Raw genomic sequence first — 21,048 nt, forward strand, 5'->3', positions numbered from 1 at the left:
CATTTCATGGTATAGCAGCCTAGGGAACTAAAACAGTATCCAAAAAAAAAAAAAACCCCTGTGCTTAATCATTCCTGTAGGTGTGAACCCTTGAAAATAGGACCTTTTGATGAGGTTACTTCAGATAGGGTATGGCCCAGGATAGATTTTAATCCTATTACTGAAAGCCTTAAATGGAAAGCCACAGAAAGGTGCAGCTGGAAACTGATCGTCAACAGAACCCAGAAGATACAGGAGATGCCAGGAGAGACCACCACATGCATAACCACATGACAGCAAAGCTATGGACCAAATATCACCAGCAGCTAGCCCCAGGCCATCAGTCTTTGGGAAGAAAGCATTGCCTTGATGATGCCTTGATTTGGACTTCTAGCCTTAAAACCATGAGCCCATAAATTTTCATCCTTTAAACCAAACTTCTGCATGATATTTGCTTTAGAGGAAACTAAAACAAACTCCTTCTCTAATATACAAGCATTCCAGTGGGACTGCTTGCTTTAGGAATGGGATACTTCTACTAAGAAAAAGAAGGAAAAAAGATGGTGTTCTAGTTTGCTAGCTACCGGAATGCAACACACCAGAGATGGACTGGCTTTTAATAAAAGGGGATTTATTTTGTTAGTTCTTCAGAGGAAAGGCAGCTAACTTTCCACTGAGGTTCTTTCTTAAGTGGGAAGGCACAGGATGGTCTCTGTGGCCTTACTCTCCAGGCCCCTGGGTTCCAACAACTCTCCCCGGGGTGACTTCTTTCTGCATCTCCAAAGGCCTGGGCTGAGCTGTGAGTGCTGTGAGTGAGATGAGGAATGCCAAGCTGCTTGGGCTGTGCTACCTTGCGGTCTCTCATTTAAGCATCAGCCAATTAAGTCAAACGTCACTCATTGCAGCAGACATGCCTCCTAGCCGACTGCAGATGTAATTAGTAACAGATGAGGTTCATGTACCATTAGTGTATGGCCACAGCAACAAGACTAGGTATGCTCACCTGGCCAAGCTGACAACTGAACCTAACTAACACAGATGGTAAATGTGAAACACAAAAACATTGCGGGAAATGAATAATGTTAGGCCAAGAGATGTTTACACATCCAGGTCATAACTGAAAATTATGTCACAAAAATAGAAGTCATAAATAATGTTACTCTTGTACCTTTCACACAAAACTCTGAGAAGAGGTGAAGGCCAAGAACACTGTAGAGTTTCTGTATGACATGCAGGAACTTTACCTTTTGACCAAGAAAATAAATCTCAGCAAACAAAGAAAGTGTATTTTTTTTAAAACCGATTTCACACTAAATATTCTATATATTTTGAGTTATGGTTGCATACTTTTAAGGATAGTAACTCGATTAATTTATTTTCTAGTTTATTAAAAAAACCCACGACACATTCATAGTAATCAGTGCACTTAGAATACAAAGTCAACAGAGGCAGCAGGGGCCTCACTAGAGTAAAGCCTTCAAGGACAAGGGTCGCACCTTAGAAAACTTTCGCTGATTTTTAATTACTCTTTCATCCAAATGTTTCAAATATGGCTTGTTCAGCAGGCTGGCTTTTCAGGATGACAGTCCACACAGCCCAATGCAGGATCATCTAAGAATACAACCAGTTTCGACACTTCCAGGATGCTGGTGATGGGAGTTCTGGGCATGAGACTGAGAAGACTTTTTCGATCATGGAGCTTGAGGCCAGAAGCATCCATCTCCCCACGGGGATGAACTGGGATTTTGAGGCTCAATTTCATTAGACAAGAGTGCGGTTTGCTCATCCTCTGTGCCAAGGATATTTTCAGATTTAGATCTACATTGAGGGAAAGGAAAGAGGAATCTCAGTATTTCTCATCTTAGAAACACCCAATACCTACTTGTGACCCAACTCTCTCCTTAGAAGTGTCTGCCCAGTGATGAGGTTCAGAGGGCCCAGAAATCCACTGACTGGAAGGATGGATACAACGTGGCATTTATTTTCCACTCCCAAAGGCCAATTTTTAAAGGAGGCAAAAAGCCCAAGGTGATCATACCTTCTTCTTTTCCTTGAGTCCTCCAGTAGATAATATAAGCCCATCACTAACCCCTTTAACACAATAAAAGGTATTGGTTAATGTAGATTCTGTAAGTCAGATTCCTCTATGAATATAAGAAAAATTAAAATAAAAGACTGATTACTCACACTTGTCAGGGCCCATAGACCTTGTACACCTGCTGCCCATTCAAAACCAATTTTTTCATACAGAAATCCCCCCAGCACTGGTCCTACAAAAGCACTAAAAAAGGAAAGAAGACAGAATGTTAAATAGTGGATGAAAGAATGACTTCTCAAAAGCTAGAATGATCCCTCAATCCGTTAAAAATGGAACTATATGTTCTAAAGAAAAAAAAAGTCAATATCTGAGAACAGCACTGGATATTTTTTAAAAAGTAATTCTACCTGACAACGATTTTAAAATTTTTAAACAATTCTAAATTGTTATCTGCTTCTGAAAAATAGATGCGTTATTTAAAATAAACAATTTAAAAGACAACATTCATTCAAAGCCATCTTTATAATTTCTCTATACTTGTTCAGATGAAAACAGGTTTCTTCTCTTCAGTATTTGCATTTAAAATAGCTGCAGTCAGTACATAGTTATTGAAGATATACTACACTGCCAGCATACAATGACCTCTCTGACATAGTAGAGGTCAAAAAAATTAATAAATGAATAAAAATAAAAAATCTGAGATGTATTTGCTGCATTAAAAATATCACTTGGTTAAGACAGAGTATATGCGACTATTTTGATTAGATGTTAAACACTGACCTTTGAGTCAAAGGATGTGTATTAGAATGCCAGCTCTGCCCCAGATAAACTGTTTGTCTTTGGGCGACTCATCTGACCTTTTGGCATCTCAAGTTCTTGGGTAAAGTGCGGCTAGTGTTTTCTATCTTGAAGGTCTGAATGAAATTCTACGACTACTCACCCAACTGACCACACTGCACCAAAGAGACCTGACACGAGTCCCAGTGTACTCAGTCCCTCTTCAAATCCATTTTCACTGCAAAGAGAGACAAGAGTAGATCCATTATTGAAAGAGAAACCAGCAAGAAAAAAGCTTGAATGTTGTGTGGTAGTAAATGAAGACAAACCAAAGTTGATTTGGATAAAGATAACAGTACAAACACTCCATTTCTAAGATGAAAAGCTAATCTAATCTGAAGGACTTTACCTGGTTAATTTCACTTCAGGCTTATCTAAAAGTAATTTTGAGGCATATATATAGTATTAAGACTCTTGATCCATTTGCAGTAAATGCTCACAAAAATATAAAATTAACTAAGAAAAATTCTTAAAATGAGAAGTACATATAAAGGGGAACTGTGGGTAACTTTTAGAAAACACTGGGCAGCTCCTGACCCCAATGAGGAGCTTTGGACACAGTCCAGCCATAGCGTGGGAGACTGAATCATGTGCCCCCAAAAGCCATGTTCATCTTTGTGCTGGTTTGAAGGGAAGTATGCCCCCTAAGAAAAGCCATGTTTTAATATGGATCCCATTTCTTAAAGGTAGAATAGTCTCTATTCAATGCTGTGTATTTGGGACTGTGATGGGATCATCTCCCTGGTTGATGAGATTTAGTTAAGAACGGTTGTTAAACTGGATTAGGGGATGACATGTCTCCACCCATCTGAGTGGGTCTTGATTAGTTTCTGAAGTCCTATAAAAGAGGAAACATTTTGGAGAATGAGAGACTCAGAGAGAGCAGAGAATGCTGCAGCACCATGAAGCAGAGAGTCCACCAGCGACCTTTGGAGATGAAGAAGGAAAACGCCTCCCGGGGAGCTTCACGAAATAGGAAGCCAGGAGAGAAAGCTAGCAGATGATGCCGTATTTGCCATGCGCCCTTCCAGCCGAGAGAGAAGCCCTGACTGTGTTCACCATGTGCCATCTCACTTGAGAGAGAGACCCTGAACTTCATCGGCCTTCTTAAACCAAGGTATCTTTCCCCGGATGCCTTTGATTGGACATTTCTATAGACTTGTTTTAATTGGGACATTTTCTCGGCCTTAGATCTGTAAACTAGCAACTCATTAAATTCCCCTTGTTAAAAGCCATTCCTTTTCTGGTATATTGCATTCTAGCAGCTAGCAAACTAGAACAATCTTCATCTGTGCTCTCGTGAGTGTGAGTGTATTTGTAAATGTTAAAGTGTGACCAGCTGAATCAGGACGGGCCTTAATCCGTTTCACAGAAGGCCTTACTAAAAGAAGAAACTGGAAGGCAGAGGTCACAGAAGCCCACAGTGAGGAGCCAGAAGTTAGCAGAACCCAGGAGGGAAACACAGAAAGGAGAAGACGTTGCCATCTGATGGAAAGCAGAGATACAAGCCAAGGAACCCCAAGGAGTGATGGCAGCCAGCACCAGATGCCAGGAGAAAGCAAGCCTTCCTAATATCTCAATCTGGGTCTTCTTCTAGTCTTGAAATTGTGAGTTGCTAAATTTCTGTTGTTAAGCCTAAACCAGTTTGTGGCATTTGTGATAGGAACTCTGGCAAACTAAGACACAGAGATACTTGCTCTGGATTGAACTGTGTCCTGTGAAAAAGACGTGTTCAAGTCCTAACCTCTGGTCCTGTGAATGGGAATTTATTTGTAAATAGGAAGAAAAAAGGAGAAGACTGCATTGCCATGTGACAGCAAAGTCAAGAACTAAGGATCAGTGGAAGCCAGCCTCGGTTGTTACAGTCTTTGGAGAGAAAGCTTCACCTTGCTGATGCATCGGTTTTGGAATTCTCCTAGCCTGAAAACTGAGAGGTAAGAAATTCCCATTGTTGAAGCCAACCCATTATATGGTATTTGTTTTAACAGCTGGGAAACTAAAACACTGCTCTAGCTTAATCTTTTTGTGTTCTTCATGATTGTGCCTCATCAAACAGATGAGGCTGGCGAGGTGATGGAAGTCTGCTCTTGTTACTCCATGTTCTTGTATGGACCTTGTCCGTAAGAGAGGAACAATGAGGAGGCCTTTCTGTTTTACTTTGGCTTTTTAAAATTATATATACACCAAGGCATACACCTAGCCCAGCCTCTGTCCACAGCCCGTTTTATCTATTACTGTATTAGTATTTCTACATATAATCATTTATATTTGTGTATGATTTATGCAACTTATATTACATTATTCTGTGATGTAAAATGCTGAAGCCTTAGGGTTGGGAGAAACAAAGTGCCATCAAAACTGAGAAATTCAAGAAAGCCTAAGATGTTTACTGCTATTCACAACACGGTTCCTTCAAGCAACAGTATAACTTACTATGCACAGCTGAGGATCTCCGGGAAAGCTGGAATTATACTCATCCCAGCAGAGATGCCGTTTACAACCAGTACCAGCACCAGCAGCCAGAGCTGACTGCAAAGGGGTTTCAGAGATTTAAAAATAAGGAAAGAAAGATTAGCATTTTAAGGGACACAAAAGTACAACACTAAAGAGGGCAGGATCCCAGAGAAGTTTTCCAGACCGCATGACTACTCTGAGGTTAACAGATAGGCAGTGCTGATGTGGAATATATGTTCTAAATTAAAATTCAAAATAGATATTAAAATTAATTATTTTTTTGGTAATCCAAAAAGGCGCTTTTGTTTTCTTTGTAGTCCTCATGTCCAACTGATTTCATCTTATTCTGTTTCAGTGCCTTTTAGCTCATCATATTGGGGGAACAGTGGAGTGGATCAATGCATCCAGCCTTCTCAAAGGCAATCCCTCTGGCCACTCTGGAGCCACCTGCCTGATTCTCATCCCACAAATTCCTTACAAGGTGCTTAAAAAGTCAGTGCTAACGCTGGTCCCTCACTTGGCTTGGTTTTGATATTCAGTTGATTAAAAAGGGATTAAAATTCAGGTAGAAGGGAAATGGTGAAGGAAGACAAGAAAGGAACACATGCTCGTCACTTCATACACATCCCCATTTAATCCTTGCATGATGCTGTGATGAAAGTGGTATCCACAGCTACTGTGAGGAGATAAGAAAACGGAGGTTGTTGGAAGTGAAGTGCTTTGCTCAGGTTCACACCTGGAAGTAGCAGAGCCTGATTACAAATCCAAGTCTGAAGGACTCTGAAATCCTGCTCTTTCCATGATATCATGCTTTACCCCAAAGGTACCTGACAAAGTCTAAGAGGCTTCCTCTATTTCAGCAAATAAATTATAAACAAGACAATTTGCCACTACTGAAAGCTGTGGATGACAAAATGGCAAAAAAGATTTGGGCTGTGCCTCAAGGCAAGAAGGAACAGAAAAAACAAAAATATATACTAGAGCTATCAATTAACAATGGTAGCACCAGATGTTATTTATTTTTTAAGTACAAAGAAGTGTTTTCCTCTGTTGAAACAGATCTTATGCATTCCTGCTTCCTTGCACCAGTGCTAGCCTCTAGTAAGGTAAAAGACTGCCACTCTTAGAAACATTTGATGTAGCTCTAAATCAAGGAAATTATTTAAATAATAAGATACAAGATGCTAAGACAAAAAAATTTTTTTACGCCAACATTAAAAAAATAATAATTCTTAAATGCTATTTGGCCAAAAAATACAGAGGAAGAAAAACTTACCTTTTAACATGCAAGATTGGGACAGGCCCTAAGAGCATATAGCAGCCGGCAGAGATTAGGTTTCCAAAGACCAGAAGCCATTTTCTTAGATGCTGATAAAGAGGCCAAAGAAACTCTTAGAGGTAGAGACTCTCCATTAATAAAATGGTGCAAAAAATCAATAAAGGACACAAGTCATACTAATCAAAAATTCAAATACACTGGAAAAAACAAACTTTACATTTCAGAGAAAATAAATAGATGGTAAACTCAAAAGCCAGGATAGAGGTGTGTGGTATTTACTGCTATACTACAAAACAGGAAGTGAGCAAAGCACTAAGATTCCTTGGAGAGGAAGAGAATTGCATGCTTTACACAGGACAAACTACCTACACATGACTATTTAAACAGTGGTCATGATAGAGAGTCCATGGAGAAGGTAAAACACCTAGAAAAACCCCACTGTTATAAAGCATCCAATAATATGGTTCCTTATAAACAACTTGAAAGCGAGCTAAAACGTTCAGGGGCATGATAATTACCAAGTTACATAAAACTATGGCTTAAAACCAAGTTCTGAAAACTATCACTTTATTTCATCTGGAATTACTAAGTTATCACTTTGAAATTTGGGTCTCAATGAAGAAAGGAAATGCAAAAACAAGTAATAAAGCTTAGAAGTTTGAGATTGGACTAAAATACTAGTTCTTTAGGCTAGTCATCTAGACCAAATGGTGCAGACCCAATTAAAAGAGAGCAATGAGGCTTTTCTGCCAAGATGGTTATGGGACAACCAGTGCATATTTGCAAGGTCAATCCTTTCATTCCCACAGAATTCCTAAATTATCTTCTTCCAAGGTCAAATCTGTCAATTTGATCCAAATTCCTTAGATATTTCTTAGCTTCTGTCCTAATTATTAGGATCAATGTCACTGTATTCCCTGTAAAATCTACAATAATGGTGCTTATTCCTATAAAAAGTCTAATCCACCGCTTTTCACCATTTTTAGCACAACTCCTCTTTTCCCAGTGAAGCAGTTAAAAGTGAATCTGTTCAGGGTGGTATTGAGTTGGAACCTTTCCGTCACAAAATTAACATGTCGATTCTTAGGAGACCTAGAGTTCCAGAGGTGCAGCTGGAAAACTATTGGTCTAAACATGCAAAAGCGATTCTTAAATATAAATTAAGTGTACGTACAGGCATCTTGTCACTTAGTAGACCAAACAGCGGGGAAAAAATGGAGTAGGACAGTGCCAAACCCAGGAATACCAGGCCAACATATCCAGCTGGTAAATTAAACTGTAAAAGAAATCCTGTATTAAAGTAATTTAACATGTTTAAGTCATTTTTAAAACAAACATCCATCTTTTCCTTCTACCACTTTTCCAGCTCTCGTTAATTACCAGGACTACACTAGTACCACTCAGTATCCTTACTTTTGTAAATGGTTTATTTTTTAATCTATGGGGGAAAAGGGATTAAGAAAACAACAACTAACCAGAGGTCAGAAGATGTAGATTGCTTGCTTTTTGTAGAATTTGGCATTAAATATATAATTTTGCATCTATAAATCCCAGTACTTTTAGGTGTAAACCAGTGCTTTGCAAACTTTAGTATGCATACAAGTTACCCAGAGAGCTTGTTTAAAGAGGTTCTTGAACCCCACTGCAAGTTTCTAATTCTGAAAGTCTGGGATGGGGTTCAAGAATTTGCATTTCTAATTAGCTCCCAGTTATGTAAACAGTTATTCGACCACATTTTAAGTGGCTCTGGTATAAAACACTGTTGCTAATATCTAATCTATTTAGGGATATTAATATCTAATTAAAGAATTAGATAATATATATTTTAGAGGGTTTCAAAGACAAACTGTCACATACTATTAACATGCATAACTGCCTTTTTTGCCATATGAGTTGTTCTCATTTTCCTTAATTAGTTTCACTTACTTTCCTTAATTAAGCCCATGGGATTTATCTGAGTCCATATGGTGTTTAACAGTTTTTACAACAAATATGAAATGAGTTCTTTAAAAACTGAAGCAATATACAAAAGTTAGAAATGTCCCTTTTGATTTTCCAAGTAGCGAGAGCAGTTGGAACGATGGAACCCTAGTGGGTGGATTTCGAATGCCTCAGCAAATGCCACTCAAAACAACTGATAGGCCCAGTCCAGAGGGAGATGGGGTAAAATAGTTACAAAACTTTCTTTTTTTTTAAACACAGAATCAACATAAAATAGCAGTTGATTTCTCCGTAATTATTAGAATTATTTATATGTGAGGTCTTGGCTAAATGGGGCTGAAATCAACAGAATGTCTTGGACTGCAGGCTCAGAAATCATCCTAGGAAGCCCGCCATCTTGAGTGTCAGCCATGCTTAGCTCTTCTGAGATGACCAGGTCCTCTAAAGTATCTCTCTTCATTTGTTCATTCTTTGGAGGCTTGAAGTGAATTTGGCAGCATTCATTAAACACCTTCCAGCTCCTGTCATTTACTACTTCTTCAACATTCAGTTCTGACCGCATTCATTTTAACTTTGTCTGTCCTTTTCCAAGGTGCTTTAATAATGCTAAATTGTCTAAATTATTTTTTCTCTCTTCTCGCAGATCTTTTACTACCGCTGAGGTCTGAGCTTAACAATTTATTATGAGCCCATCCCTAGTGGCATGAGCTGCCATCAAAGACTCATAAAGTTGTTTACAGGTTTGGCTGGCATCAATTTTCCCTGCAAAGAAAGCTGTTGGAACTGCAGTGTTTATTTCATGTACTATTCTGTCACCAATTGTCCTCAACTCCTTGAGTAACTCCTGGAACTCGGCAAATTCCTCACAGTTCACACCACCACTGGGTGTCGCCATATTGGACTGGAGTAAAATAATTTGATATAATAACTGAGAAGAAAATATAGTTTTAAAGATTTCTTATAAGGTGTCTATAAGCATCTTGACTTTCCTAGAGATGGGGTACAGATCATTTTTACTATCCAGACATAATTTTGCATGCGTACAGCAAAATGACACTTGAAGAGACATGTTGCTGATGATTCAAACTCAAAATATTTTTCTTACATGATCTCTCATGGATGCTATCTGTTTTAGTGATTTATTATTCTCTCGACCTTGAACCAGGCACTAAAACAACAATTCTGAAGTTTGTGAAACACCCAAAATGGTTTTGTGATCTTAAGTGGCAGTGTAATATAAGATAAACTAATTTTAATCCTGACGTTATGTCCTAAGTCAACATTCAAAACCATTTGGAATTACCGTCTTAAAAACTTGATTACAACTTACGAGTCAGCAACTGTGCCACTTCAATTCAAGTGCCCCAAATAAAGCCAGTATAGGCATCACCAGTACAGTTTTGTCTATAGGCACATATGAATGCTCCATTATAATTAGCTACAAGACTTGGTAATGACCTTTGTTACAACATAGTCTTTTTTCAAAAATATCTAAGAACAAGTTTCCATGGCATCAAACTTTTAGAATTCAATATTGATGTTTTAGCCCTAGAAAGGCAGAGAGACTCTCAGTCCCTTTTCCCTACCCCAGACTAATATAGTCTAGAGTCATCTGATTATACACAATAGCCTAAAATGGAAGTGGACCCAGAGGGGGTTCACTAGAGAAGGAGGATGCCTCACATTAACTGAGCCGCTGGGAATCTGGACTGCGTCACTGGAATTCAAACAAAGGACGGTCTCCTTGGGAAGCAGCAAGGATGGTGGCCCAGGCAGACCTAAAAGGCCACCAGCAAGGCCTGGGCCAAGGAGAGACCAACATTGTGGCCACTTCTAAAGGCTCTTTCATTTATTCTCAACTAGATCCCAGTTCCTAGGGATGTCACAGAGGGAAGGCTCAGGACACCCTGGTGCAGAGCTCCCTATCCCACCTCCTTCTCACAGCCATTCCAGGTCCTTTGAGAAAGCAGGATGGGAGGAAGTGATCATGTCCGCCTGCCACGGCACAGAACTGCTCAGCTCTCAGGCTACTTACCTTCTCCAAAACAAAGAGAGACAGCGTAGGATCCAGGAAGCCAAAGCATGTGCTGAGTGAATAGATGACAAAGGCTATAAGTACAACTTTGGGTAAAGTGATCAGTTTCCAGAATGAGTGCTCGCATGGGTTGGACTCTTTAGGGTAAAAATGAAAAAGAGAAAAAATAATTAAGATTCAGTCAGTACAATCGTTTAGCTTACAAAAATAAAGTCGACAAGGCCAATTTTATCTGGCCATCAAAATAACTGCATCTTTTGAGTTTTGCCTTAAATTGCACATCATCTATGTTTGCATGCATTATTCAGACCTAGCGTACACATTCAATTTTCTTAAAAATCATTTCTCAAGTTCAGAAAGAATCATCTGGAATCAGAGTGGGAGGGGAAAAAGGAGATCTTAAGTTACATATAACCTAAAAGCAAGGAAAGCCTTCATCCCCAGATGGGATGGAGAACCTGTAAGTTTCATTTGGTGTATGGGAAAGGCACCGCCCAAGCTGTTCCAAAGAACAAAATCTGTGTGCTGAGGGGAACCTGAGGTAATCAAAGAGCCAAACACGAATTTTCTCTGCTGGCAAAGAAAACACTGGGTTGAAAGACTACTGCTGAATCATGCATAACCTGCAGTTAATTCAAGGCCAGGTGAGAACCATTCTTCTTTCCTATCCTGTAACCCAAACTCTTCCAAGCATCAGCAATGGCTCCTTCTAAGCCTCTAATCATGCCAGATGACTCCTTTTGCCCTGCTAATTTTCTAAATTCTATTTATTCTGTAAGGTCTGGCTCTGGCCCTAATTCTACAAATTTCACCTTTCTGCATCTTCCCGCTGCAATTTCCAGTCTATACCACATACTTTAGCACCTACTTTCTATTCTGCCTTACACTCTACTTGTGTTTGGCGACTTCCCTATCTTCTACTTAATTTTTAAAATTTTTATTGACAAAAAAAAAATACAAATACAAACATTCTTAACATATGAACATTCCATATTTGGTGTACAATATCATCACATAGTTGTATATTCATCACCATGATCACTTCTTAGAACATTTGCATCACTCCAGAAAAAGAAATAAAAAGAAAAAACTTGTACACACCATACCCCTTACCCCTTCCTCTCATTGACCACTAGTATTTCCATCTACCCAATATATTTTAACCTTTGTTTCCCCTATTTTTTCCCTATACCCCTTACCACTCCCTTTCACTGATCACTAGTATTTCAATCTACTCAATTTTTTTTAACATTTGTTCTCCCTATTATTTATTTATTTTTAATCCATATTTTTTACTCATCTGTCCATACCATAGATAAAAGGATTTATTCCAGGTATGCAAGGATGGTTCAACATAAGAAAATCTATTAATATATTAACCAAATCAACAAATCAAAGTGGAAAAACCACATGATCATCTTGATTGATGCAGAAAAGCCATTTGACAAAATTCAGCACCTTTTGTTTTGTTTTGTTTCTGTTCTCCCTATTATATGTTTATTTTTTCTCCATATTTTTTACTCATCTGTCCATACCATAGATAAAAGGAGCATCAGACAAGGCTTTCACAATCACAAAGTCACACTGCAAAAGCTATTATCATTATATAATCATCTTCAAGAAACATGGCTACCGAAACACAGCTCTACAGTTTCAGGCAGTTCCCTTTAGCCTCTCTAGTACACCTCAGACCCAAAAGGGGCTATCTATATAATTCGTAACAATAACCTCCAGGATAACCTCTTGACTGTCTGAAATCTCTCAGCCACTGACACATTATTTTGTCTCATTTCTCTCTTCCTCCTTTAGGTCGAGATTTTCTCGATCCCTTGATGCTGAGTCCAGCTCATTCCTTTTGCACTAAATTTAATGAACAAAAGCTTTCCTGAAATGTTCTAAAAAATGATCATGGTGATGAATATACTACTAGGAGATGATATTGTGAGCCACTGATTGTACACCATACACGGAATATTTGTATGTTAAGAATGTTCATGTTTGTATGTTGTTTTGGTTTCACAATACAAAATAAATTTTTTAAAAAACACATTGAATGTCAAAAAAAAAAAAAATTTGCTGAGCCAGGTGCCATGCAAAATGTCGGGCAAATGAAGATAAAAAGACAGGCCCAGGCCGTCCTCACAGAAAAGTTACCACAGGGAGTGGAGAGAGCCAAAATGGGGCTAGGAGAGTTTAAGACCCAGAGAGGATTGGGAGGTGGTTCATTTTCTGTGTCAACTTAACGAAGGCCACAGTGCCCCTGCTGCACGGCCAAACCGGAATTTAGATGTTGCAGTGAAGGGCTTCTGTAGATGGTCTCAGCATCTACATTCAGTTGGCTCTAAATAAAGGGGATGAGCCTCCATAAAGCAGATGGGCCTCATCCAGGCAACTGAAGGCTTTAGGAGTAAAACTGAGGCTTCCCATAAAAGAAGAAATTCTGCCTCAAGAACGCAACATCAATTCTTGCCTGAGTTTCTGGCCTACCAGCTTGTCCTACAGATTTGGGATTGTCCAGCCCCCAAAATTACGAGTCAATTCCTTAAAACAATTCAATACATCCCTTTATATATACACACACAAACACACCTATTTCCTAGTGGTTGTGTTTCTCCAGAGAATCTGACTGATACAAGTTAAGTAAGAAAGACTTGCCAAGAAACATAAGCTGCAGTCTAAAGGACAAAATCGAGACAAACAAGCAAAAACGGGGGAAAGACTAACCCAGGCCTATTATTCCAGAATGACACATTCAAAGGTTCCAAAATAAGTCTGCATTGGAGGAAACAGAAGACACGAAGGATCAAGATTGGGGGGTGGGGGTCATGGAGGTTGGGGACACCTCCCATGGGTGTTGGGAAGGGGCCACACTGCAGAAGTTAGCTGTCAGATCGTGCAGGACCTTGTAAGACATGCTAAAAAGGCTGAGAAATCACGGGGAATTGCAAGTAGGGAATGAGAGTCAGATTGGTGGTTGAGAGAGATCCTTCTGTTACCACGTGGGAAATAGAGTGGGGGGGGGGGGGGGAGGGCAGCGAAAAGGCTACTGCAGCCGCCCCGAAGCCACAGATGCCAATGCAGGGCTGACCGCGCAAGCTCTCTGAGCGTCAAAATCAGCATCTGTACGTCCTCATTTTTCCCACAGCCCCCCGCATAGAACTTGATTTGTTACCAAATGATAAAGTATGCGGCAAGGTACAGAAAGTCATAAAGTGTAATTCAACTATCTTAAGCACTACCAGGAAATGAGGGCCAAAGTTAATCTTTGGCATCACTTTTTTCCTTCTGAGCAAACATTCAACACATCCGTGAACCAAATTGGAGCACAGTCCAGGATGCGCAACAGCGTGTGGCCCACTCAGAGGACGGGCGCCACCGTGTGGCCCCCAGTGGGAATGCCAGCAGGGAGGCTGCATTCTACATTGAAGACGGTAGTCACCTTTCAAATATAAATTATCAAAATAGTACAGCTTTAAACGGTTATAACTTTTTGAGCACAGGAAAGGCATTGTGGAGCTATGGACCACAAATTATGGCACAAATTGTCCCCTTCCTAAAATCCAAGGAAAAGGAGTCATCACAATAAGATTATACAACAAGGTCCATAAAAATGGACACAAAGTTTAATTAAGCTGTTGAAGAAACCCATGCAAGGAAATGGAAGGCGATTCCTGTTTGTGGTTCATGTATCAGAGCCACCTGGGGAGTTTTTCCCAGCTACACAGCTACCCCCTCTGCTTTTAAGGAAACTGATATTCTTCTTGGATGCCCATGACGCCCTGACTGGCCATCTCCATAATAGCAGCTGCTAGAGATGGGAAAGTGGGGTACCATGAGGTGTGAGGGGCGGGGGCGAGGAGAGAGCTGGAACTGTACGCTACCTGCCAATATCTAGTCTGATGACAGAGAAGATCAGAGTACCTTCCAGAAGAGATGATACAAATTAGGTTTTGAAGGATGAGGAAGGGTTCGGTGGCGCGGGCGAGGGGTTAAGAGAGATCCTTCCAAATCATATGATTCCAATGCTTAAATCTAGTAGCAGTTCCTGCTGGCTTCCAGGATAAAGCTCACATTTCATGGACGGAGGGATTTTCATGTTCCTGACCATAATGCATGCTTTGGAAGCATTTCTTTGGAGGAGTGTAAGAGCAGGGGCTTGTTGACTAACTAGATAGGAAGGATGAGGCAGAGGAAGGGACCTACCGCACATCTGGCCATGCTTCCCGGACCGCTGCAAGGACTTCTGGGAAGGAAGGGCTGGCCCTGCCCTCCTGGCTCATATCTTCCAGGAATCCCAGTGCCACATGTAGCTCTGTGCCACATCCACACGGCATCACAGATGGTGATGGGTCTTTTTACCAAAGATTAAATATCTGCTAGTTCTCAAGGTCAGGAAGAATTTGTGATATACAGGAATCGATACAAACTGATTGCCAGCAGTGACATGTTTGAGAAGAGAATCAGTTCTTTTGGGGCACTCAAAAAATACACTATTTATTCTATAAGTCAGGCTATGGAAACTGGGTCTCCCACAAAGGCGCAAAAATACGTATGCTTATGATTCTTGAAATGAGTAATAAGTGTGGTCTTACCATAATTAGGTAAAATGTACATGTTGAATGGTACCATCAGCAGAACTAGGCATCCCAGAAAAATAAAAGGCACCTCATAGCCGAAGGACTGATATAAAAAGCCACCTAAAGGTGGGCCTAGCACTAGCCCCAGTCCAGAAAAAATCTCAAGACTCCCCTAAAAGTAGGAAAACAAAAGAAAATGGAGTTAATTTTTTTTGAGGAATTTACAGATAAATATTCAATGGGCTCTATCTGAAAAAGAAATATTTCTGCTCACCTCACAATTCACACACCCCCATAAATAAATAAATATATAAATAAATAAATAAATAAATTCAAGGTGGACCAAAACCTTGAACATTCCTAGGTGAAACCAGAAAAGGACTAGAAAAAGAAATAGGGAAGTATTTTTCTTTTTTAATTTTTATGGTAGGGAAGGTTTTCTAATTATGACAAAACTCAACAGGCATAAAAGAAAAGTGTGATATATGTGATTATATGAAAATATGAAAAAAATCTATGTATGGCAAAACACACCTTTACCAAAGTCAAAAGACAAATGGCCAACAGGGAAAAAATACTGATGAAAGACTAACTTTCAAAATCCATAGAGAGAAAGCTACTGCTAATCAATGAGAACAAATTAAAACCCAATGGGAAAATGGGCAAAGGTTATAAATAAATTGTTGACACATAAAATGAAACACAAATAGCTCTTAGACATGTAAAGAATCTCATTTTCACCTTTAAAAGAAATGACCATCAAAACTATAAGATTTCAATTTTCACCTATCAAATTGGTATAATTAAAAAAGGTTGACAGGGTGCATGGGTGGGATAGAATGCTCACCTCTCATGCGGGAGACATGGGTTCAATTCCCAGACCATGCACCCCCCTAAAAAAAAAAAAAAAAAAAAAAAGTAGAAAGTCTACACTGCCAAAGATGTGGGAAAGGGGGCATTGCTGGTAGAATAAATGCCGGAGGACAATTTGGTAGAATCTATCAAAATTACAAATGCACATGCTCTCTGACCCAGAATGCCACTTTGTAGGAGTTTGACAGATCCAACCACACAACTGTAACAGCGTGTAGGAACAAGGCTCTGCATTGTAGCACTGTTTATAATAGCAAAAGATGTAAATAACTAATATCTGTCAACAGGGGACTCTTGAAATAAATTTTGTGACATCCATACAGTGAAATATTACAGAGTGATTAATGAGAAGTAAAAAGAAAGAAAGCTCGTTTCTATATATTTCGGCATAGAAGATTTCCAAGATGCATTGTTAGTGAAATCCACAAGGTACTGAATGGTGTATATAGTTAAGTTACCATTTGTGTAAAATAATTAAGAGGGAGGAGAGTCATGCCTTCTCTCAATGCACACACACACACATGTGTTTACAAACACCTATCTGGGGGGGGCTTTAGAAGAAAACTGCAACATCTGTTGCCTTCTGGTGGCTGGGCAGTTATAGGAGGGGAACTTTTCACTATATTCCTTTTTCTTTTCTCTGTTTTATTTTTGGCATAGGCAGGCTCTAGGGATCAAACCCAGGTCTCTGGCATGACAGGCAAGAATTCTGCCACTGAGCCACAGTTGCACCGCCCACTATATTCCTTTTTGTAACTTTGAGTTCTGTACCATATAAAACTATTATTTGTTGTTAATTAAAGTTAAAATAAAGAAAACAGGATGGACCACAGTGGCTCAGCAGGCAGAGTTCTCACCTGCCATGCTGGAGACCCGGGTTCGTTTCCCAGTGCCTGCCCCTGCAAACAAACAAACAAACAAAATCAAAACAGTGCAGTGGAAGAAAACCATTTATTTATTATAGAACCATAACAGAAATTGCACCCTTTTACATAAATCTAGTTTCCAGGGACTTCAAACAGAAATCCATGGCTCATAGTCTTACCTCCTCTGACTTCACAAAGTACACGAAGGTGACAATAAGAATCTATTAATGACTTTTGTATGTTAAGAATTACAATCCATTAATGACTTTTGACATTTCCTAAAGACTATAGTAATCACAATAAGGACAGCCTCGTCAGTACCATGTCAGGTGTACTGACTTTTGGCTGTAGTTTTACATAGAATTTGGTACGGCAGGCTTTGGTGTCATGGTTAATTTCATGTGTCAACTTGGCCAGGTTATGGCGTCCAACCATTAGGTCAAACAAGCCTAGCCTGACTGCTACTGTGAGGGTATTTTGTAGATGGATTTATATCATTAGTCATAGGACTGCATCTACAGCTGATTGCATCTACTATCAACAAAGGAGCTTGTCCTTCTCTGTGAGAGGAGTCTCCTCATCCAATCAGAAGTCTTAAAACCAGAACTGAAGATTTCAGAAGTAAGGAAAGAATTTCTGCCTCTTTTTCAGCCAGCCAGCTTTTCCTGAGGAATACAACTTCACCTGCATAGTGTTTACAGCTTGTGGCCTCCCTATAGAATTCAGACTTATTAATCCCCACATTTGTGTGAGCTAAATCCTATAATAAATTCCTTAATATTTACTAAGAGGAAGTATTCTTAAGAACCTGTCAATGCTGTTTCTCCAGAGAACCCTGACTAATACACCCAGTTCCTCTCTGCTGATCAGAAGATCTAATGGACTGTGGCCAACAGCATAGGGATTTCTTTTGCAGCACTTTCCAGAGTGTTCAACAAAACACCAAGTTTTTTAGGAGTCAAAAGACATTGAAACAAAAGTAGTTCCAAGGTTACATTGAGTTGTTATCTTTACTACAGGGTTTCAGGGTCTTAAACGCTAACGTGAACCAGACATTTCTAAGCTGGGGGACAGCACATGGCATACTCCAAACACACTTAGCCATAAAACCTTGTTTTATGGAGCATGTTAAGGGACCAGTGTTTTACTGAACATCCTCTTTGAGAAATGCATTTCTGGGAAATACAAACAGGATTCTTATCATGGGGTCAGGCAGGAAGTAGCCCAGAGCTGGGACTGAAATCGAACATGTCACCACTACCAACTGTTATGGGTTGAAATGTGTCCCCCCAAAAGATATGCTCAGGTCTCAACTCCCATTACCATGAATGTGACCTTATTTGGAAATAGGGTCTCTGAAAATATGGCTAGTTCAAATGAGATGAAACTAAATTTGGGTGGACCCTAATGCAAAATGATTGGTATCCTGAGAAGCAGAGAGAAATCTGGACACAGCTAGACAGGCAAATATAGGGGAGAACGCCATGTGACAACAGAGGCAGAGATGGAAGTGCTGCAGCTGAAGAAGCCAATGAAGGCCAGGATGGCTGGCAAATGCCAGAAGCTAGAAAGAAGCAAGGAAGCATTCACCCCTACAAGTGATGCAAGGGAGCATGGTCCAACTGGCACCTCGATTTCAGACTTGTAGCCTATAGAACCATGAGCCAATAAATTTGTTGTTTTAAGCCACCTGGTTTGTGGGACAGATCTAGGAACTAAGACACCAGGTCTGCATGCATTTCGGTAAATACAAAAGGATGGAAAACAATATGACGCCAGCAGGTTCTGGAATTTTATGGCAAAATGAGGACACTCCTCAAACAGACAGCAAAGAGCTTACGGACCTGAAGATAATCTCCAAAGCCCCTCCAGGAGTCTAAGAAGGATAGAGGAAACGCTCTTGTATAAACTGAGGTTTTACCACCAGAAATAACTCTTCTGAAGTCCTGGAATGCTTCGGACATCTCAGCTATACTCTAGACTACAGAGGCAACAAAACATGGCTAGAAAGGTGAAAAAAGTGGTACAAGGAATTTCCAGTTTGGACTACATTAACCCATCAAACCAGCCATTCAGGAGACTCTAAGAACACCAAGTAACAGGAATGGTGTGGTGACTGACAGCCTTGCTGCTAGAAGCAGAAATGAGAGACAAGACAACAAGAGCACAGAGAGCAGAGAAAAGCAGGTATAGAGAATGGAATTTAATTTAATTCTAAAGGTTAACCATCTCAGCCTCCCCTATAATGAAAAGAGGGAAAATGTATAAAACACATACCAATACTGTAGCCAGGTTATTCGGAAAAGCCTTTGCAAGAATAGAGAATGAGGCGGTTATTGCTGCAGCAAAGCTTATTGCGTCTGCCACTCTCACAAGAAAACACATGGCAATAAATACTGATCCTTCTGGAACCTGATCCAACACCCTGAAGAGAAAGAAGACAATTATCAGCAAACACCAGGTTGGTTTTCGTTTTTGCCTTTTAATTGTATTCAACAATGGTAGACCACCCATAGTTACCAGAATAAATCTCTCTAAAGTATGAGTTTTTGAAAGAGTTGCTCGGTCAGACTTTCAGTGGCAGGAAACATACCTTTTTTTTTTTCGTGCGTTTTTAGTTATACTGACATCTTGGTTGCCTTTTCTGCTGGCATAATTATCCCTCAGATGATAATACTAAATAAACCTTGCTGGAATGTGTGGAATTACACTGACAAGCACCTATATGAAGGAAGGACTTAGAATGGACCCAAGTCTCATGTCTGGGCCTTAAACCTTCAGAAAAAGAATAAATGCAAGAGATAGATCAACCTTCTTCCTTCCCTGACCCACCAAAAAAATAATAATAATAATAAAAGAAAAGAGAAACCCCATCTACAGTGTGTTTGATATAAAGGTTTTCCTAGGCCTATTTCATCATAAATAATCTCATAAATGATATTCTGATCATTCCTGCATATTCCCCAAATACCTGTTTGAGCTCCTCCTTACTATTTGCCACTTTTCTGCTGGCTTAAGGAACTCTAAGCTTAAGATCGTCTATTGTCTTCTCACACCCACTAGAATGCCTACTACTAAAAAGACAGAAAATTAAAACGTTATGGAGAGGATGTGGAGAAAGAAGAATGCTCATTCATTGCTGGTGGAAGTGTAAAACGGTGCAGTCACTGTGGAAGACAGTTTGGTGATTCCACAGAAAATTAAATATAGAATACCATATGACCTGGCAATGCTTCTACTTGGCATATATCCAAAAGAACTGAAAGCAGGAACTCAAAAAGATATTTGCACTCTGATGTTCATAGCAGCATTATTCAAAATGATCAAAAGATGGACACAACCCCAATGAATGGATAAATAAAATGTGGTACATAATGTGGTATACACATGCAATGGAATATTACTCAGCCATAAACAGGAATGACATCCTTTATGTACAACATGGATGAACCCTGAAAATATCATGCTGAGTGAAATAAGTCAGGCATAAAAAGAAATATTATATGATATCACTGATACGAAATAATTACAATAAGAAAATTCTTAGAGTCAGAATCTAAAATACAGATTCCCAGGGAATGGGGTGAGAATACAGAATAGGAAGTTAAGGTTTAAAATCTTCAGAGTTCCTACTGGGAATGATGTAAATGTTTTGGTAATGGATGGTGATGATGGGAGGACAAGATTGTGAATGCAATTAACAGCCCTGATATATATATATATCTAAATGTGGTTAAAAGGGGAAGGTTTACATTCTATATGTGATAATAGAGTAATTTTTTTTTAATGCATGGAATTGCACTACACAGAGAACCCTAATTTAAACCATGGGCTTTAGTAATGGTACAATTATAAAAATGTGTTTTCATCAATTTTAACAAATGTACCACACCAATGCATGGTGTTAATACTAGGATGGTACATGAGAATCCTGTATTTTATGCATGATTATTCTGTAAATTCAAAACTTTTCTATAATAATAATAATTATTATAAAAGATCTTCCATAGCACTTAAGAACATCCTCTGTCACTCCTTCCCCCTCTTTTGGCTCCTGCTCTCAGAACTGAGCACAGGGCCCAGGCCTGCCCAGTCACAGATTCTCCCTACCCCCCTCCACCCCCAACTCCCGATGCAGGGAGGAGCCATCAATCAAAGATCAGTCCAGT

General features: G+C 39.5%; 1 protein-coding gene and 1 pseudogene across 4 annotated transcripts in view; both read right to left on the bottom strand.

Annotated features, from left to right (window-relative positions):
* Positions 1-1,330: 1,330 nt before the first annotated feature.
* The window catches only part of SLC18B1 (solute carrier family 18 member B1), a 31,377-nt gene continuing 11,659 nt past the window's right edge, over positions 1,331-21,048 (bottom strand). For 2 of the 4 annotated variants that reach the window (XM_077144026.1, XM_077144029.1), the window contains exons 5-15: positions 19,157-19,304; positions 16,871-16,912; positions 15,156-15,312; positions 10,564-10,700; positions 7,762-7,863; positions 6,585-6,676; positions 5,288-5,383; positions 2,958-3,032; positions 2,167-2,260; positions 2,018-2,070; positions 1,332-1,797 (exon numbers count right to left, since the gene is read on the bottom strand). In XM_077144026.1, coding sequence (XP_077000141.1) covers positions 1,671-1,797; positions 2,018-2,070; positions 2,167-2,260; positions 2,958-3,032; positions 5,288-5,383; positions 6,585-6,676; positions 7,762-7,863; positions 10,564-10,700; positions 15,156-15,312; positions 16,871-16,912; positions 19,157-19,304 — 1,123 coding nt within the window. In that variant the 3' untranslated portion in view covers positions 1,332-1,670. Of the gene's footprint in view, positions 1,798-2,017; positions 2,071-2,166; positions 2,261-2,957; positions 3,033-5,287; positions 5,384-6,584; positions 6,677-7,761; positions 7,864-10,563; positions 10,701-15,155; positions 15,313-16,870; positions 16,913-19,156; positions 19,305-21,048 lie in introns of all 4 variants that reach the window. The other 2 variants (XM_077144028.1, XM_077144027.1) reach the window with 2 other exon arrangements.
* Positions 7,873-10,552, bottom strand: LOC143669320 (protein MIX23 pseudogene; annotated as a pseudogene).

This window comes from Tamandua tetradactyla, chromosome 25, assembly GCF_023851605.1.
Source record: "Tamandua tetradactyla isolate mTamTet1 chromosome 25, mTamTet1.pri, whole genome shotgun sequence".
NCBI classification, from domain to species: domain Eukaryota; kingdom Metazoa; phylum Chordata; class Mammalia; order Pilosa; family Myrmecophagidae; genus Tamandua; species Tamandua tetradactyla.